The following is a 17,162-nucleotide window of genomic DNA, read 5'->3' as shown; positions in this document are numbered from 1 at the left end:
CAACATACCAAAATCATTTGCAAATCAGCTGTACGTACCAGGGAGAAAATCTATTCTGTTCAATATGTCTGGTGCCCTAGTAATTACATGACTGCTGACAAACATTAAAGGGTCATTTGAATTTGACTGAGACTAACATGAAAACAGGAAGCCTCAAAATACTGGTCTGATGCTAATTTTAATCACTATCTAACCAATAGTTTATATTATAAACATTTGTTGCATTGTGTCTATCTTGTCATTTTCAGGAATCTTTTGTTTGTCTTTTCATGCCCTTACTCACCGTTCTCCTGAAGATAGTTTTTGTTTAATAATGAGAAGAATATGGAACACTTTCATTGAACAAATACCTACTTGGTAAAATTCCAAATAACCATCACATCAAATTTGTTTCTTTTAAAAAATTAGATTTTTTTAAAAAAAGCTTTATTTTGATTTTTTTTTGCAAAACCTGAAAACAATTAACTAATTTTAAACATTTTGAAATACTGTGTAAAAAAAAGTATAAAAGCTTAGGATACTATATCCCATAAATCACTTCTACATCTGTGGGATGTAAAAAATTAAACCATAATTGCCCTGAGATTGTCATATTCCAAAATAAATATTACATGTCTCCACAAAGAGTGTGTCAGTGGATGTACACAAATTTACTGGTTAGCATTTAGCTCACAAATGTAAACAGCATGATGATCGCTGGAATCATCTATTGAAAGTCAGTTTGTCAAAGTATTGTATTCATCCACAAAGTCACATGGCAAAGCAGAGCAGCAAATGTCCTTAAAACAGGTTAAGCCACTTCCTATATCCCATGGTTGTTCACAAGGTGACAGGCACGAAAGATACCTCTCTTTACTGGAACTCCAAAGTGGCAAATCTGTAGCTATTTCTTATTGAATTGAGTTGTAAAATGGATTTGCTTTGAAAATTCTTAATCTTGGATCTGGTGTCGAATGGATCTGTGATAATCCTCCGCGTTGTTCACATGATCAGGCAAGTCATACCCTCTGAGAAAATGTCCACTGTTCTGTTGAGCGAAATAATATAGCTGTCTGGCAAACACTGGCTCGATCTAAAGATAAGGAACAATAACAGTTATTTTTGCTTGAGAATATGTTTGAAACATTTACTGTATACATATTGTTTCACTATATCACATGGTTAAAACATCGCAAAATTATCAATTCTAAAAACAGCTGTGAAAATCTGCATGCAAATTAAGACTGAATTTATGTTTCTTTCCAAACTTCCACAGAATTGTAAATTTTGATACAATGATCTTAAGTCTCAGAATAGGGCATCACTGATGACTAACATTATCCCTAAAGATGAATATACTTAGGGATGTTCTTAGACTCAAGAACGTGATACATTTTGGGGACTCTTACATACAGTCCACCACGCTCTAATTTTACAATATGAGCTGTAAGGAGACTTTGTGGGCTGAAAGACTCAAGTCTCAAAAATCCCTTTTTGTTTATGGGGTTTCAAGACCAATCAACCAAGGAACTCTGTTGAGCATGAAGAGAAGAGGCCAAAGGGAGATCACAGTTAATGAAAGACTATTCAAAATAATATCAGTGTAGCAGTTGACACCATGTCAATGACAAAGACAGCAGCAACAGGCCTAGGTGGAATAGGCATGACAGATGAAAGTCGATTTCTCAGCTCAGAAAAGGCCCATAAACTTTGACAGAATGTCAAAAAGCAAACGGCCTTCTCAATACTGCGGAAATATTCTTTTCTCAATTTTTCAATTGAATCTCATAGAGATCTTTCCTGTAATTTCACAACTAGCAAACAGGAATTCGGCCTGTGCTACCCCTGCACAGAGAATAAACCTTTTTACCACTACTTCCTACCAAGTAATGTGCTATCGCTAGATTGATCAAATGCCACAGCAACAAAATTGCATCCACCTCACCACCCCACAAGTAAAATGACAAAGAATGTGTATTATCAAAGTACATAAATCAAATAATGCAAACAATTCCAGTAGCTATTGAGCATTCAACTTATACCTATCACATGGGCTATGATTTTACATGATCATACTACGGTATTGGTATGCTATTATCAAATTAAGTCACCACTATAACCCTGATTCGTATCCATACTTTGGTCTTACCCATCAAATCACAAACACTATTTTAAAATCTACATGCTTTAAGAGCACTTACAGATCAAACATTGCATTCATAATCATAGAATATTACAGCACTGAAGGAGGACATTTGGCCCACGGTGCCTGTGCCTGCTCTATGGAAGAGCTACCCAATCAGTCCCACTCTTTCCCCATATCCTTGCAAATTTTTCCTTTTCAAGTGCCTATCCAATTCCCTTTTGAAAGTTGTTATTGAATCTGTTTCCACCAACATTTCAGGCAGTGCATTCCAGACCATAACAACTATCTGTGTAAAAAAAATTCTCCTCATTTTCCCCCTGTTTTTTTTGCCAATTATCTTGAAATCTATGCCCCTTGGTTATCAACCCACTTACCAGTGGAAACAGTTTCTCCCTATCTACTCTATCAAAACCCCTCATAAATTTGAAAACCTCTATAACTATAACCTTAACCTTCGCTGCTTTAAGGAGAATAATCCCAGCTTCTCTAGTCTCCCCATACTACTAAAGCCCCTCATCCCTGGTAAATCTCATCTGCACTCTCACTAAGGCCTTGATATCCTTCCTAAAGTGTGGTGCCTGGAATTGGACACATTATTCCAGCTGAGGCATAACCTTTGCCATTACCGCATTCACACGGGTAAAGCTTTATGGTGAAAATTTGCGACCGATGGTGTGTTAATCGTCAGTGGTAATAAGAAATCACATCATTGATAAAATGCAGTCAGTGAGGTCAGTCAATAACTTACAACTCCCCCAATTAAGTCCTAATGGTTAGGCTTGAAGTTGGCTGTGCCTACATTGGAATTGCCAGTGACGATTAGCAAGATACAGATGTAACTCCAAAAATAAATTAAATTTAAGTCAGTATTCTGCTGACCGTCATTTAAGGTCATGGCTGGTAACTCCAATGGTGGCTTCGGACTTAACCAATGCACTGGAGTTGGATGAGGGGGTACTCACATATTTAATTATCGCCTGGTCTGATTGACTGTATTTATTACTGAGGTGATAATTATCAACAGTAATAAATACATCACATATTGCAATTTTTGCTCCCTTGCATATTATTACCAATGGATGGATCAAATCACAAGTCGCCTCTTATTATTACTACGCTGATTTCTATTATTCTACCCAATCATTACAAATCCCAGATTCCACATACAATACAAATCCTTAATTTATTCTGAACAGCCTATTTTGCCACCACACAGATATAAACCTGCCCATTAACACAATACATCCATAGATTCTACAGGAACGCGTTTGTAAAATTTGCAAAAAAATCTAAATAGCAAATGCTGGATGTGTTGCAGTCGACTCTCCGTTGCCAACGTCACGGAAGTTAAAACAGATTGGTGTTTCAGCACAGTTCTAGAGGACACATTTAACAATACAGTTAAATGTATCACCTATATTTGGAGTGGTGGTGAGTGCCAGAAATGAAATGCCTAGAACCACATGTAAATTTCTTCTTAGCTCTATGGGGTAAACACTCCTTCAGCCATTTTACATACACCAGGGACAACATAAATCACCATCTGCTCATGATTTTCCAAACTTATACTGGAGTTTCCAATCAGCACCAAGTATTTATTTTTAAAATGACCCCATGCCTCAAAATGAAACAATTGCTGCTTTGTTTTTTTGGATCAGTGCTCAACCTATGTCCTTTTCCTGCAATCAGGAACTTCAAGAAGTCCAACCTTGCTATCTTAAGTGGTACATCAACATCTTTACTGTCAGCAGGAAGCTCCTGGTCCTGGCCCCTGACAAAGATGAATTCTAATTTTGAATGGAAATTAACTTGGGCAAAGCTAAAGGCTTGATTAGTTAAATGGCCTCCTCTTGTTCCTTCTTTTATTGTTTCATATATTGCTACAGATAAGGCAACAGGAGTTGTCCGTATGAGTGTCTTGTTAAAACATGGTTGATAAAATGCAGTCAGTGAGGGCAGTCAATAACCTATGACTCCCCCAATTCTGTCACAATGGTTAGGCTTGACGTCGGTTGTGCCTCCATTAGTTTTGCCAGTGCCGATTAGCAAGATACAGACGTAACTCCAAAAATGAATATTCACATATGTTTTAAACCAGACAAACATGTTACACAATGTCAAATATGCACAGGTTATGAATCCAGATGTAAAACTGGTTATTTAATTATTGCATAATTAATTATTTCAGAAGAGTTTTTAAAGCTTTGATGGCCAGTGTTAGATAATTGCCTAGTTATGACTAGCTGTTAACTAATAACGCAACCAAGTGATAAGGTAAAGCCCAGTCCCCAAATTTTCCCTGGTGTGGGCCAAATTTCAATTCTATTATCACAGTTTAAATGACACCATGTATCCACATTCTGACTATCTGCCTGTCCTATTAGGAAATAACATTATGGGATACAGTACACAGGTAGTTTGGGACATATGTGCATGCAACCGCCAGGAAGGTGGAAGGTGAACTAGATAGACCTTGGTCTTTTTTCGTCTAGCTTTTCTTATGTTCTTATGCATCAGGCTCCAATGTGGAAGTTCAATCAGGGCAAAATGTACTAGTTGAGCACGTGGACATGAGATTGCCAGGAACATGTTTCTTCCTACACACTGCAACTGTCATCCAACAAAATGAGGTTATTTCAAATCTAAGTGTGTTTACTAAGCAATTGATGTAGGTGCAGTCGGCTTACGGACAAGTTAGACTCACAGAAAAGAGAATGCCAAAGAGAACGTAAAGTTAGGGAGAGAGAAATGTTAGAGAGTGAAAAGTCAAAGCGACTGAGATAGAAAGTTACTGAAAGAAATTTAGAAAGAGTCAGAAATAACGAGAAACTCGGAAAGTCGAAAAGACTTAGAGTGATATCACAGAATTATACAGCACAGAAGGAGGCCATTCGGCCAATCGTGTCTGTGCTGGCTCTTTTAAAAGAGCTATCCAAATCAATCCCACCCCTACCCGCGCTCTGTCCCCATAGCCCTGTAAACTTGTCCTCCCCAATATAAAGTTGGAAATACTCAAAGAGAGAGTGAAAGAGCCAGAGAGAAAGATACTCAGAGAAAGTCAAGAGAGAGAGAAAAACTCAGAGGAAGAGACAAAGAAACTTAGAGAGACAGAGAAGGCTAGACAGGAAGTCAGAGATGAAGAGAGATGAAAAGTTAAGAGATCATCAGAGATCGAACATCCGAGAGAAAGAGACACAGCACCACAGAACCATAAAAATCTATGAAACAGTAGGAGGCCACTTGACCTATTGTAGAAGTGTCAGTGTTTGTACCATCAATGAAGCTAGCTGTCCTAACCCCAATTCCTTGCTTTTTCTCCAAACTCACATATACCCTTCTACCAACTCTGCTTCAAAGGCCAACCCTGGCAAACATTCCATACTCTGACAAGCCTCCAGGACATTTTTTCCCAACATTACCCTTCATGTACCTAGTTATAATCTTAAATTCAAGGCTTCTTGTCTTCAAATTACCTACCAGCAGAAATATTTTTTCACCGTTTACCCTCTCAAACCTGTTCATTATCTTAAACACCTCTATCATACCATCCCTCAACATTCTCTGCTCCAACAGAAAAAGTCCTAACCTCTCCAGCCTCTGCTCATAGCTATATCCCCTCATTTCTGGTATCATCCTTCTGAATCTCCATTGTATACTCTCCATAACTGTAAAATCCTTTCTGGCCAATCATGTGAAAGAAATGAACAAGTAACGGCTGGGGTATTTGTAACTCATTTGAAGAATGTAAAAGTTGATCACTCACTCACTCCATTCATTATAAGTTGCACTCCACTACTTTCCCATTTCAAATCTATGTATTTTTCCTTCCTATTAATGATCTCCCTCCACATTTTCATGTCATTGGGAACTTACGCGTGCTGTGATTAGTTTTCTTGACCTCTGTGGATCTGGAAACTCTTCCCCAAAGCAGAACACAATCTGGAATCTTGGCAGTGGACGACCATGATATGCATAGCCTTGAAGCTCTGTTGGAAACAACAAGTCCTAACGTTACAGATTGTCAGCCATCAACACACTGTTCTAAATTGTCTTTGCGAGGAAGAAAGAGACACTTGGTAAATGCTGGATTGTTCAACAATCACCAAGATATATCTATTTCTCCCAAACACTGTGGACCTATAGTCATCCGAATATTGCCCATTTCCCCCATGGATTATCTTGAGTTGATAGATTCTATCTTCAACATAAATAATTTTAAAACATTCCTATATTTGTTCATATATTTTTATGAAATAATCTCATATAACCCCATTAAGGAAAAGGTCTTTCCCTCACCCCACAGTTATTAATATATATTTGCACAAATTGTCACAATTTTTAAAAACTGAATTATGCTAATGATTCGAGGCTAAACATGTTATTAGTGCGCGTTAAAACGTTACTTTACAATACTATTTTCTTCTACGATAAGGAGGATTTAATAAATCAGTCGAATTTATGAATATCACAGAATTTAGATTTTTTTTGTCTCACTATTTATGGTTTGAAAACTATATGTAATATGTTACCTGCTAGAAACTGTTGTGTGTCAAAAAGTTTTGTGGTTTGTTCCCGTTCCAGCTTATTAGGCCTGTCGCTGTAAGGTGCCAAAGGTCCTTCCCAATAGATTCTGCTCTGGCACAATCGTTTGGCATAGAGCCCATCAGGTAGCATCCACAGCAAAACTCCCCTCTCCAAGTGACTGAGGAGCTTTGCAACGCCCTTGCGTTCTGCACTGTTGTCTGGATTAGGAAAAAGCACCTGATCGTAGTTAGCTCCAAATTGTTTCTCCTCCAGACTCTGGCCATGGGCTATTCTACACCCATCAGGGCTTGTTGTTGTCATTTCTCTCACCAGGGTTTCTCGATAATACAAACAAATTTGTAGCCGAAAGTCTGTAAAAGCAAATTAAATTGATGTATTCAGTGCGTCAGTAAGATGAAAATCATTGGTATAAGGCTCAGCAAATAACATAGAATGGAGTTGCAAGAAGTGTGGGGTATATCCCTTTACCAGGTCCAAGTTTGTTTTCAGACACAAACTTTGTTCAATTCTAAGTGAATACTGTAGTATCTAGGGCAAAATGAGGAGCACCTCAGATTTCATTTGGCAGACCTCATGTTTTAAGATTAAGATCATCTCGACGATCTCTAACAATGACAATAGCCAGTCTTGGATATAAGCAAGATTAGGTCTAAGATTCAAGTACTAGGACTCCAAATTCAGACTCCCAATCCCAGGTTTCAGAAGTTCATAGATACAGATAAGAGTTCAGACATCAAATTTTGCCTTTTTTCTGTCATCCTTTCTTCTGCGTCTTTTTAAAAAAACTTTTTTTTCTTGTTCTCTACCTTTTCTTTCTTCCATTTGTCTTATTTTTGTTTCTCTTTTTTTTTCTCTCTGTCTTTTTTCTGTCTTTTTCACCATTTTCTTTTCATATCTTCTCAACTCTTCTTTTTCGGGATCCTTGTGTCTTGTCTCTACTTTTCATTTTCAATCTTGTTATCACATCTTTGTTCTGATTTTTTTCCCTTTCCTTTGTCTTCTCTCTACTTTAGTCTTTCTTCAAGTCTCATGTCCAGAATGGGGATAAAGGGAAGGGGCATTCAAGGGGGGTTGGTGATGGCTGGAGGGGAGACTTAGTAATACCAGGTAGGATCTGAAGTCAGACTTGTCCAATTTATAAAACTTTCGTCTCTTTTTCTGCAACCAACTGAAGAGTCTGCCATCCATTGTATGGTTGGACGCATGGCTAGATTTAACAATGGACATAAGGAGAGTGGCTTTATTGTCAGTTTTCTGACTGTTTATCCACATTTAAAGAATGACAATGGGCACAATGAAATGTAACTAGTCATGAAAGACACAATGGATCTAAAATGCAGGATTTCTAACAGAATTCCTTAACAAGGAATCCAAGTCTCACAAATAGGGAATCCTTCCAGAAAAATGGAAGTACCTCACACCGAACCATGGGTTCTCCACTCTAGCACTAGCTATTTGAGAAGCAGAGATCCCACTGGTTGGGAGGTTTTCTACCTTAGAATCCCACATTTCAGACCCCATATTGTGGGCTTCACATTGCTTATCTAGTGAAAAACACTAGGAAACCAACCAGACAGTTTCATAAGTGCATTTTTCTGGTGCTCGTTCAGTTATTGCACATGAGCCACATTGCAATGTGTGTACAGAAACCCAAACGTTTATAAAAAAAAGTATGATGGGCATCCAGAAGCTTTATATAAGAAAGGAAGTGCTTTTTGTTGTGGTTTGAAGAATTGCCTTTTACCTTTCATACACCTGCAATCAAAATTCTATTTCTAGTCAATAAGTGTTAAGAAATGACTGCCACTTGCAGAATCAGTCAGGTACAACAGAGATCCATAGCAAAAAGCCCCTAATTTGAGATTACAAGGTCAGACACCTTGGAGCAGTGCCTGAATGTGGTCAAAATGACAAATATATTTTGTAGTTGACACTGCACTGCAGAAAATGCAACAAATTTAGATTTTTTTTCTAGCAACAAAAGCAGATGCAGCTTCAATCACTACCAGCTTCAATCACAGTTGCCTTCCAACAGGTTAGCTCAACTCTTCAGTTTGCTTCCAACCTGGGACATTCCTGAGGCTACATTCTGACATAGATCTATAATCATTTTATCCCATTCTTATTACTGTCACTCACAGTGATCATTTTGTTTTGACCAGATTCTGAAAAGCATTCTTCAATTTTCTGTGTTACTCGTGCAATTGAATAGTTTTATTTCCTATGGTCGCTTTGATATTACTTATGAAACCTTGGGCTCATTCTACACAGATGCAGCAATGGTATTATCCAATGCTTTTCTCGGACTATGAGCAAATGTGTGTAATTACACCAAATGATTCTTTAGCACTGAATTACTTCATTATTTTTAATTAATAAAAAGTTATTTATCAAAAGTACCTTTATTTTTGGTAAAAATACTCCAAAATCCTAAAAACTGGCAATTTTTGTTTTTGTAATATTATCAAACCCTCACTCCTAATTAACAAAGGATAGCAAATGGGATGACTCAAATGGGACTGAAATCCACACATTCTTGAAACTATACATCTCTGACCAACAATTGAGAGTTGGAAAAAAATCTCATTATAGTCTATACATGTTCAGGCTTACCTGATAGGGACAATCCTTCAGCAGATCTCATAGGTTCAATAGGAATGCCAGGGGCTTGTGGATCCGCAGGTGAACAAGCATAAAAAGATCCAGTTACCTGGTAAGCTGGAAATAATGAGAAGGGACTAGAATTACATACAGATAAAATGCACTGTTTCAACCATTATCATTTGCATAGTGTAACTAGTTTTACCTGGTAACAAGATGTAGCAAATACGTTTAAAATGCACCTCAAATTTGGTAAAGTAGAAATGTCTTGTATGAGATTATTTAAAGGAGATTTGCCTATGCAAGCATATTGACAGTGGGTTTTTTTCACCTAACTTCGCAGATGAAGGATATCGTTTTATAAATATGCATTCCAAATTATCCACAGCAACAAATTCTGAACATATGGCAAATAATTGGGTCCAGGCTTTAACACGCCTATTCTGATATTGATATACAACTGAATGAAGTGTGGATCCATTTACAACAATCCTTCAAGATACACCCATGCAAGCAAATAAGTCTAACAATTCTGGAAATGGTCATTTTTTGAATTACTGATGCAATGAGTAACTGCAGAAACCAACACTGCAGTCAGTGCTTGCCAGAGCTGCCAACTGGTTCCCCATTTGCTTAGTCTTGGAATGCACAGTAAAAATGAGAGTGACACATACTGCATAAATCAATTACTAATACGGTGACTACATTCATTTAAGTATCAGTATCTCAATGAATTAAGAACACTTTTTTTTAAAAATGTGGTTGGATATGATGGAGAATGATCCCCAGAATCAAGCTAAAGCACCTTGCAGCATATTGGATTGATTGTATTTGAGCTTATCCTAGACCAGTGGCAGCCAACCTGTGGCCTGCGGGCCAGAAGTGGCCACGCACCCTCCCCCAAACAATCGCACAAGTCCAGGTAAATCCGTGTTCAATCAGTAGTATTTATGGCATAAATCAAGAAATATTCAATCAAGAAAATGCCTTTTGTTGGCCAACCATAAAGGCTGGCCACCGTTGTCCTGGACTGAAGGAAGAGGCAGTCTTTCTGGATAATAGTAATTAAAATCCCTGTCTCCACTGCATAGGCCATTATGTGGTAAATCTTACCATTTTCACAGGCAGGACCTTGCCAGTGATGGTTCCGTGCTGCGAATGGAACTCCTGAACACGGATAGTGTTCAGGATGTGGTGGTTCATAATCTCTCCAGGTACGCTCATGTGGCACCATGTAGCTGGGCATCTGAAAGACACAATTTAATGATTTATTTTTTCCCGCTCCCAACATTTTTTAGCAGAAAGAAGAAATATGCAGTAATAACTTTCAGGTTGAAATTCTTAAGTAGTCTGGCTTACTTGGGTCTGCAGTGAGGAATATGTAGATGGCACAGTGTAGGAATGATGGTTTATTAGGATCTGTGGTTCTTCTAAGCTCATTTGTTTTGCTCCTGCTGATATAAACAAACAACAAAATGGCAATCTGAATAAGAGTATTCAATCAGTTCAAGAAAGTTGCACAAAATTACTGCTAGAAATTATCATAATAATAACACTCCTTGCATTTGGAATAGTGCCTTATCACATCATTGAGACGTCACAAAACGCTTCAAGGATATATCGCAAAAGTGGATTGAAAATATTTATTTTGTAGGTGAAAGCGAAAGCCAATTTGCGCACAGCAATGTCCCACAAACAGCCATGGAGCAGTGATCAATTTTATTTTAGTTTTATTTGGGTTGATTGTTGCCCAGGACACTGGGAGAAACTCCCTTCTCTTTTTGAGTAGTGCCATGGGATCTTTAACGTCCACCTGAACAGGCAGTCGGGACCTCGGCTTAATGTCTCATGTGAAGGCAGCACCTCCGACAATGAAACACACTCCCAGCAGTACATTGGAGTGTCAGGTTAGACAATGTGATTCCAAGTCCCGGTGTGGGGCTTGAACCCACGACCTTCTGACTCAGAGCCAGGCTGACATATGAGACATGGAAGTCAAAATACATTCAAGGAAAACATAATCCACAAATGTTTAACATTACCTCCAGTGCAATCCACAAATCAAATTCTGATCAAAATAAGAGTAATTATTTACCTTTCTTTGCTCCTTCTGGTACAATTCTGTAGACTTTATATGGATCTGAGATGTCAAGCTGACTACGATCCACCAATTCTTCAAAATCATTGCTCTTATTCAAGGCACATCTCAGCCTGGTCTTCCAGGTGGGAGGATCTGGCTTGTCAAACCCCTCACGAAATTTGCCTTTGAAAAGTGCCCAGGCCTTGAAAAGAAACAAATTAGAAATAATTTGATCAGCAAACCCACTAACATTTACTCAGCTTCACACTCAGCAAATATCAAACGCATGCATCTTGAACAATAATCATCTACCATGCTATCATAAGAGTACAACATTGATGATATCGATGCTGATACTGTTCAGCATAATGCTACTATAAAGCATGGATTGAAGTAATTCAGGAGAACTGTTACTATGGAGACTATGAATAATTTGTCAAAATAAAGTACTTATTATAATGTGCAAAACGCATCACAACAGTGACTTATGTGTTGATTTTTAAGGTTTTGCTGGTTAGATTGCTAAACTATATTTCACAGCTAAACCTCTGGGTATTGTCTGCACACATAATAAACTGCAAAACAGTTAAATGAAAGCTGATTTCCTCCTAACTAATTCACCATTGATGTAATGATGCAACCAGTAAATGGGCACTGAAAAACATGAGGACCTCATTCTTGATCACCTGTCACTTAAGTTGACCATTAATACATCTTCCAAGCAAAAGTGTGCTGTGATAAGTGACCTTTTTACTCTTCAAAATCTTTTTTTTGCAATAATAACAATAATCTTTGATCAGCAAGCTACTGGTCATGATTGACAATATCCTACACACAAAACCACAAGCAAAAGCTATCTATGTTTGTAGGTTACTGGTTTATAAAACTACTTGCAAGAAAGACAGGTTGTTATCTATTGGAGCAAATATATATTCAACTGCAAGAACATTTCAACCAGAAATGCACTTATACATGTCTCATAAACACAGCCACATAAGTAATGCATTTTACACTGCAACATACCCACCAATGAAAATCTGGACACACAATTATATTAGGAAATTGTGCAGCCTTCATTTACCAGTGAACCCAAGGTCATTTTCATTTCGAACCAGCAACACCCTAGAAATCTTTTTCTTAAAACATATTATCCGCAGTGAACAATTCATGAATCGTGATGAGGTACTTTACCTACAATCGTTACATGCAAAGAATCACTCTGGGTATCATGCAATGCTGACCACTTAGTGCCTGCACACATGCACCTAAAACTCATGTCATTTTCTTAGCGGTGATGTGGTTTCCCGAACAAAAAACATGTGCCTCGATGGCCGTGTGAACACCAGAGAATATTCGTGCACACCCACTTGATTCTCTATTTTAGCAGCTTTCCTGAAAGTAAAGGCGATGCCGGGCAGAGTGTAATAGAAAGCGAGAAAGGTACAGAATAAGCATATCTCAGTGCCTGACTTAAACTGAGCCATCGGTAGGTGAATCAGACACATTATATACCATCGCCCTTCAAGTGGCAGTGTTCACTGATCAGAATTACATACATAAAGGAGCCCAAAGCATTCGTGCACCGTGATTTGACAAGTGCCTGTGATGGTCCTTTTACAGACTTGTGTTAAAATCTCGTGGCTTCAGGCGAGCGTCTTAAAGCCGCTACAGAGCAAACCCTGGGATGGCAGAGAAGGTGCAGGGAGAAAAGTTAGAGAGAGGGAAGGAGGGAAGGAGGGAGAAGATACTGTGAACATGTCCAATCATACGACGATCAACGAGTTACCCATGTTAACATGTGGGAGACCAGAGAACATGTGAACAGACAGACAGGTTAGTGCACTCTCACACACTCACACTCGGGAACATTATTCAGTGGTTATATCAAAGCGGATCTTTCGACTTCACAACATTTAACAATCACAGATGAGGCAGTGGATAACTCTGGAAAACTAATGGGCAACTACGAAAAATGCACGTTTGATTCTGAGCTGATTTTTTCCCCCAAAAAACACCCAAAGTGACTTATAATAATACAAGAATAATCCTCGCATTTGACAGAGCGTTTTTTTTTTTCACGTCCTCCCGGACGTCTCAGAGCGCTTCACAGGATACGCCGCACAGTGAATCGGGACCGTTGTTTGCGGGCGATTCAGACACGAACCCCACCAGAGAGTGGGGAGTCTGAGATGTCTCGGGGGAAGGGGGGGGGGGGAGGGGGGGGGGGGGGGTGAGAAAATCGCTGGTAAAACGCGAGAAGAGGAAACTGCACATTAAAAGTAGAAGTAAAAAGAGAGCGATTGAAACAAAAGAGGGGCAAAGCAGAGGGTGAGCAAAAAGCCTCGCCCCCCATCCCATCCCACTCCATCCCATCCCATCCCACCCCACTCCATCCCATCCCATCCCACTCCATCCCACCCCATCCCACCCCACCCCACCCATCCCACCCCACCCACCCCATCCCATCCCACCCACCCATCCCATCCCACCCCACTCCATCCCATCCCATCCCACCCCACTCCATCCCATCCCATCCCACCCCACTCCATCCCACCCACCCCCACCCCATCCCATCCCATCCCCACCCCACTCCATCCCACCCCACCCCATCCCACCCCACCCCACCCCATCCCACCCCACCCCATCCCATCCCCACCCCATCCCACCCCACCCCATCCCACCCATCCCACCCACCCCATCCCATCCCACCACCCACCCCATCCCATCCCACCCCACCCCACCCCATCCCCATCCCACCCCACCCACCCCATCCCACCCCCGCCAACCCCTTCGGGTCCTCTGCCTTTACCTTGAACAGCGCTGCGTCCTCGTCGCGGTTGTAGTCCTGTTTCCCGGCGTGTTTCCAGGGGATGCGAAAAATGCTCTTCTCCTCGTTCTCCCAGATCAGACCCGGGTATTTGCCGCTGTCGATTTGCTCGATCAGCCACTGTCGGAGTTTGCCGTTTCCGGAACTCACTGGGGCCATGTTGCAATCCGTGTCTATGTTCATGTCTGTTTTTCACTGCACTGCACTGCACACACACATACACACACAGACACACACAGAGACACAAGACGCATCGTAAGCGCACAGCGGGTCGCAGCAGGTGCCAAACATTAGATTGCAACCCCACCCCCCCCCACCCACCCACCAAACATCACCCCCCCCCCACACACACACATGCACATCACACACACACACGCACACACATCACACACACACACACACGCACACACATCACACACGCACACACATCACACACACACACACACGCACACACATCACACACGCACACACATCACATCACACATCACATCACACACACACACACACACACACCCCAAAAAAAAATATCCCCAACTCTGCAATGACTGGACTGATCCTCAGGGGTCTGCACTACGTGAATAAATCACACGAGTCGCTCTGCGGGAGACTCCGGAGAGCAATGCACCACCAACTGCAGTAAGAGGCGACTTCTGTTTCTCTCTCTGTCTTTCTCTCTCTGTCTTTCTCTCCCCCCCCCCCCCCCCCAAAAAAAAAAAAGTTTTTGAACAAATAAACCGATGCTGTGTGTGTGGTGTGTGGGGAGGGGGGGGGGGGGGTGGGGGGGGGTCAAGAGTGTGCAGATCCCCTGCGCTCACACCCACCCACAGCCCCACTCGCCAAATCCCCTCTCAAACAGATCCATCCCGAACTGCTCCAACACAGTGTCACTCACCCAATCGTTGAGCCGGACATGGACCAAATATACCCCACTCACACCCCACACACACCCACACCCCACACACACACCCCACCCCACACACACCCCCACCCCACACACACACACCCCACCACCCATCACCCCCCACCCCCCACTCACACCCCACACACACCCCCACCCCACACACACACACCCCCACCCCACACACACACACCCCACCCCACACACAGACACCCTCCACCCCACACACACCCCACCACCCATCACCCCACACACAGACACCCCCACCCCACACACAGACACCCCCCCACACACACACACACCCCCACCCCACACACACCCCACCACCCATCACCCCACCCCACACACACCCCACCACCCATCACCCCCCACCCCACACACAGACACCCCCACCCCACACACACCCCCACCACCCATCACCCCCACCCCACACACAGACACCCCCACCCCACACACACCCCCCACCACCCATCACCCCCCACCCCACACACACACACACCCCACCCCACACAGACACCCCCACCCCACACATACACCCCCCACCCCACACATACACCCCCCACCCCACACAACACACACCCCCCACCACCCATCACCCCCCCCCCTCCCCCCCCAAAAAAAAACTTTTAGCAATATTAGCAGTTATCTGCGATGGTGCGTCCTGTCGCCTTACCTTTGGTATCTTATGTGTGACCCGGGTTTAAAGTTAGTTTGGACTCGTTACGACGTGGCAGATCCACTCGACACACAGAGTGCGGATAAGGTCTCCCGGGTGCGTATATATTGAAGCCCGGGGGCAGAGGGCGGGGTCGAGGGCTGAGGGGGTGGTGTCAATCGCACAGCCCCCACTTGGGGTTTTTTTTTTTAGCAGAAGCTCACGCGAAATGGGAAACGCCGCTCTTTTGCGGGTCCCACAGCACAGCACCGACCGACCGACCGACCGACCGACAGCACCGACAGCACCGACAGGACCTGGCGTTGCGCCTCTCACTTAAACCATTACCGGTCACGTCGACCCCCGTCTTAATAAAACACGGGGCAGAGACTTGAGAGCGGTGTCTCCCCCCTCTCTCCCCATTACGCGCGACCAAAGTGATGGGCAATCCGGAGGGAAGACCCCCCCCCACCCCCCCCCCCCCCACCCCCTCCCGGTGATATTTCCCGGTGTCAGGTCAGCACTGAGCCGGGCAGCGAGGGGCGGCTCAGCCCCCACCCACCCACCCACCCGCACCCCCACCCCCACCCCGCACCTGCCTTTGCTCTGAGCACTTTACACCCAAAGCGATGCCATTCACACCCTCGGGCGGCAGTGCTGGGGGGCACGGTGCTGGGGGGCACGGTGCTGGGGGGCACGGTGCTGGGGGGCACGGTGCTGGGGGGCACGGTGCTGGGGGGCACGGTGCTGGGGGCACAGTGCTGGGGGGCACGGTGCTGGGGGGCACGGTGCTGGGGGGCACGGTGCTGGGGGGCACAGTGCTGGGGGGCACAGGTGCCGCAAACCGTATATGCACAGCTAAAGTGGGACAGAGTCTGGATCTGGAGTGTACAGGAGGTCGCCCCCTCCCCATTGAAGTGTCCCAGTGTGTCCCCCTCCTGCCACGAACCCCCCCCCCCCCCCCCCCCCCCCCCCCCCCCCCGAACAAGCGCCGGCTGTTTGTTGGCCGCTGACACCCCCCTCTCGGACCTACACTTTCTTCCACTGCAACCGGTCAGTGCGGATGACCTCTCTCTGACGCCGACCTTCAGCCCCAATTCCTCACGGTTACGGTTTATTTGTCCCGAGTTTGCATGAGCTGCGTTTATGAAGCCCTCTCAGCAGCTTTGGAGACTGCTGTGATTGAGGGAGACTTCATTTTTCAGCAAAACTACGTGTGCCACACACTATATATCTGTAATATATATAAACCTTCTTGCATCAGTAATATAGATATACATATATCTCAGGAGGTGTATTTTACTGATGCAGGGAAGCTTATATATACTGCATATATATACATATACATATATATATATTACTGGTGTAGGGAGGTGCATTTTCCTAGGCTTAATGTTGCAAAAGTATATATATAAATATATATATATATAA

General features: G+C 42.8%; 1 protein-coding gene across 4 annotated transcripts; it reads right to left on the bottom strand.

Moving 5' to 3' along the window:
• Positions 1-405: 405 nt before the first annotated feature.
• Positions 406-15,824, bottom strand: irf4a (interferon regulatory factor 4a). Of its 4 annotated transcripts, none has more exons than XM_007889615.2 (9): positions 15,750-15,824; positions 14,161-14,383; positions 11,367-11,553; positions 10,631-10,725; positions 10,385-10,517; positions 9,284-9,388; positions 6,655-7,020; positions 5,999-6,111; positions 406-1,072 (listed from the first exon to the last, which is right to left on the bottom strand). In XM_007889615.2, the coding sequence occupies exons 2-9, from the start codon at positions 14,359-14,361 to the stop codon at positions 932-934; spliced, it is 1,341 nt and encodes a 446-aa protein (XP_007887806.1). In that variant the 5' UTR covers positions 14,362-14,383; positions 15,750-15,824; the 3' UTR covers positions 406-931. The 4 variants fall into 4 exon arrangements, with proteins under 4 accessions (XP_007887806.1, XP_007887807.1, XP_042188098.1 ...); XM_007889616.2 differs by having other exon boundaries at positions 10,631-10,722; XM_042332164.1 differs by lacking the exon at positions 15,750-15,824 and adding an exon at positions 15,071-15,104.
• Positions 15,825-17,162: the final 1,338 nt, after the last annotated feature.

Source organism: Callorhinchus milii, unplaced genomic scaffold, assembly GCF_018977255.1.
Source record: "Callorhinchus milii isolate IMCB2004 unplaced genomic scaffold, IMCB_Cmil_1.0 Scaffold2, whole genome shotgun sequence".
In the NCBI taxonomy this organism is placed as follows: Eukaryota; Metazoa; Chordata; class Chondrichthyes; order Chimaeriformes; family Callorhinchidae; genus Callorhinchus; species Callorhinchus milii.
The sequence above is the reverse complement of the archived record's forward strand: the minus strand, read 5'-3'. Positions and strand labels throughout refer to the sequence as shown.